This window comes from Tarenaya hassleriana, unplaced genomic scaffold, assembly GCF_000463585.1.
Source record: "Tarenaya hassleriana unplaced genomic scaffold, ASM46358v1 Cleome641, whole genome shotgun sequence".
Classification (NCBI taxonomy): Eukaryota; Viridiplantae; Streptophyta; class Magnoliopsida; order Brassicales; family Cleomaceae; genus Tarenaya; species Tarenaya hassleriana.
In genome coordinates, this window is record NW_010968939.1 from 15,714 (window position 1) to 17,920 (window position 2,207).

The window sequence follows — 2,207 nt, forward strand, 5'->3', positions numbered from 1 at the left end:
AAGTGTAGGAAAACAATTATAAACCTGTAACCGGAGAAATGATAAGAATAGATCGAAGCCCTACAGTTCAATTCTTTTTTCGGAATTTTTTTCCCTGTTTCCAAAAATTTTAATGATACAGAGGTAGGAATTTGTAGAGTAATGTTCTATGTAGAGCCAATGTTTATCATTGATGCATGCTTGATGCAACTCAACTTAAGAAGGTGCATTGTCACCATTTTCATCGAAGGTAGGTTTCTCTTTGCATTTATATTTACATATAGAAATTGTAAACGATAATGATATCTGCACAACCGACCAATTTGACAAACGACTAGGGCGATCGCAGAGGCGATTCGCTCCAACCCTAAATCTCCCTCCGGCTGGTCACTGCTGGCCGGGGAAAAACACAAAAAAAAAACGCCCCGCTGGCCGGTCACAGCCGGCTAGCATAATCATCCCGCCATGGCCCCCCGCCTCAGGTCCTCGTCAGCGCCCCCATCCCCCTCAATCCTCGGACCTCACCCCAGTCTCCCTCCACCTTCGGACCTCATTCCCACGCCTACGCCCCCTGAGCCGACCATCGCATCGCCACCACCGCCTCCGCCTCTGAGCTCCACTGGTTGGCCTTCTCTACAGCTCGGTAACAGGTCTACTTCTTGTCCTCCCTCAAATTCTGTTCCTAGATCAGTTCTAGTGAAGTCAGGTTCCTCCACCGGGGTAGAATTTGCTGATGCAAAGGTTGATAGCAACCCCCAAATTTCCTCTCCTGCCGAGCCTCTGGCTGGAGTTATTGGCCCCGATTCAAGAAAGCCCGGTTCATTGGTACAACAGCAGACATCAACAACCTGGAGTAAGAAACTGTTTGCTCCTCCTCGGAGACTTAAACGAATGGGAACCCCAGGGGTTCATGTATCAGGAGCCCCGCTCATCACAATCCCGGAAGAAGCAATAAAGGAGTCAACCGAAGAATGGTCTGAATTCCTGATTGGACAGTTCTACGGTCTACCGCCAACCATGGGACGAATTATTGGGATAGTGAACGCGTTGTGGACCCGGGGAGGCCCCCGTATCCGAGTCCAGAATGTTGGCAACGGCACGTATTTGTTCAAGGTGACTAATGCAGCAGCTAGGGCTTACATCCTTGCTCGACAGTTCTGGTATGTCGGGCAATGCCCAATGTATGTTACTGCTTGGAATCCTTATCACAATCCGGAAAGACCCCCGATGAGATCCGTCAACACTTGGGTGTCCTTCCGCAATGTCCCTCAGACATTATACAATACAGACTGTCTAAGCAGGATTGCTACGAGTATCGGGGAGCCTCTATACATGGACAGACAAACGGAGGCTAAAGAGAATGTATCGCTTGCCCGTATCTACGTTGAAGTCAGCCTACAAAACCCCCTGCCGAGACGAATAGTGGTCAACCTTCCATGCGGAACTGAGAAATCCATAGATGCATCTTATGATTGGCTTCCCCCGCAATGCAAATCCTGCTCAGAAGTGGGCCACAACGCATCCCATTGCCCGAAAATACCAGGTGTCACTCGACCAAGGAGAGTAGAACCGAGCAAGAATGCAGTCCCTCTGGAAGATCAGACCCCGACTGACCTGAAACAGCACCAAGACTTAACTCATATTACAGATCCGAAAGAGCTCATAACCAACTGTGCAAAAGGACAGGGAATGCAACCTCCTACTAGTCCTTCTGCCCAGCAAGAGGTAATGGATAGTAATCTGCAGAGCTGCCAGGATCCAGCAATTGAGCTACCTTTAGCGCAGCCCCAAAGCCCAATAAATGCTCAGATTTCAAGCCCAACCAAGCCTATAGATGATAGGCCGATGGTAAAGAGCAAGGACAATGAACAACGCGCTCTGAGGAAACCTACCTCTCTGGGCAAAACAAAAGGCGAGACAAGCTCAAATCAGGTACAGACCAAAGGTCGTGGCCGGCGGGCCATGAGAGGAAACTAAATATAGACGGACTCCCCATGATTTTTGTCTGGAATACAAGAGGCCTAAATGGCAAGCATAAAAAAAGTTTTGTTCGCAAGTGGATTTTGGAACATAAATTACTCGTAGGAGGACTTTTGGAATCTCACATTCAAGCGCATAATGCCAGCAGAATTACAGACGCTCTCCCTGAGGGTTGGAAACACTTTTGTAATCACAATGAAGATCTAGCTGGCCGTATATGGATAGTCTGGAATCCAGAAATCACTGTT

The 2,207-nt window shown here is 48.4% G+C and overlaps 1 protein-coding gene across 1 annotated transcript; it reads left to right on the top strand.

The window, feature by feature from the left end:
• Positions 1 to 444: 444 nt before the first annotated feature.
• On the top strand, positions 445 to 1,956 carry LOC109116097. Its single transcript, XM_019200894.1, has one exon. The coding sequence runs from the start codon at positions 445 to 447 to the stop codon at positions 1,954 to 1,956; it is 1,512 nt and encodes a 503-aa protein (XP_019056439.1).
• The last annotated feature ends 251 nt before the right edge of the window (positions 1,957 to 2,207 follow it).

Excerpts from the sequence above, each read along its gene's own strand:
- LOC109116097 (XM_019200894.1), top strand. The coding sequence starts at position 445 with ATGGCCCCCCGCCTCAGGTCCTCGTCAGCGCCCCCATCCCCCTCAATC.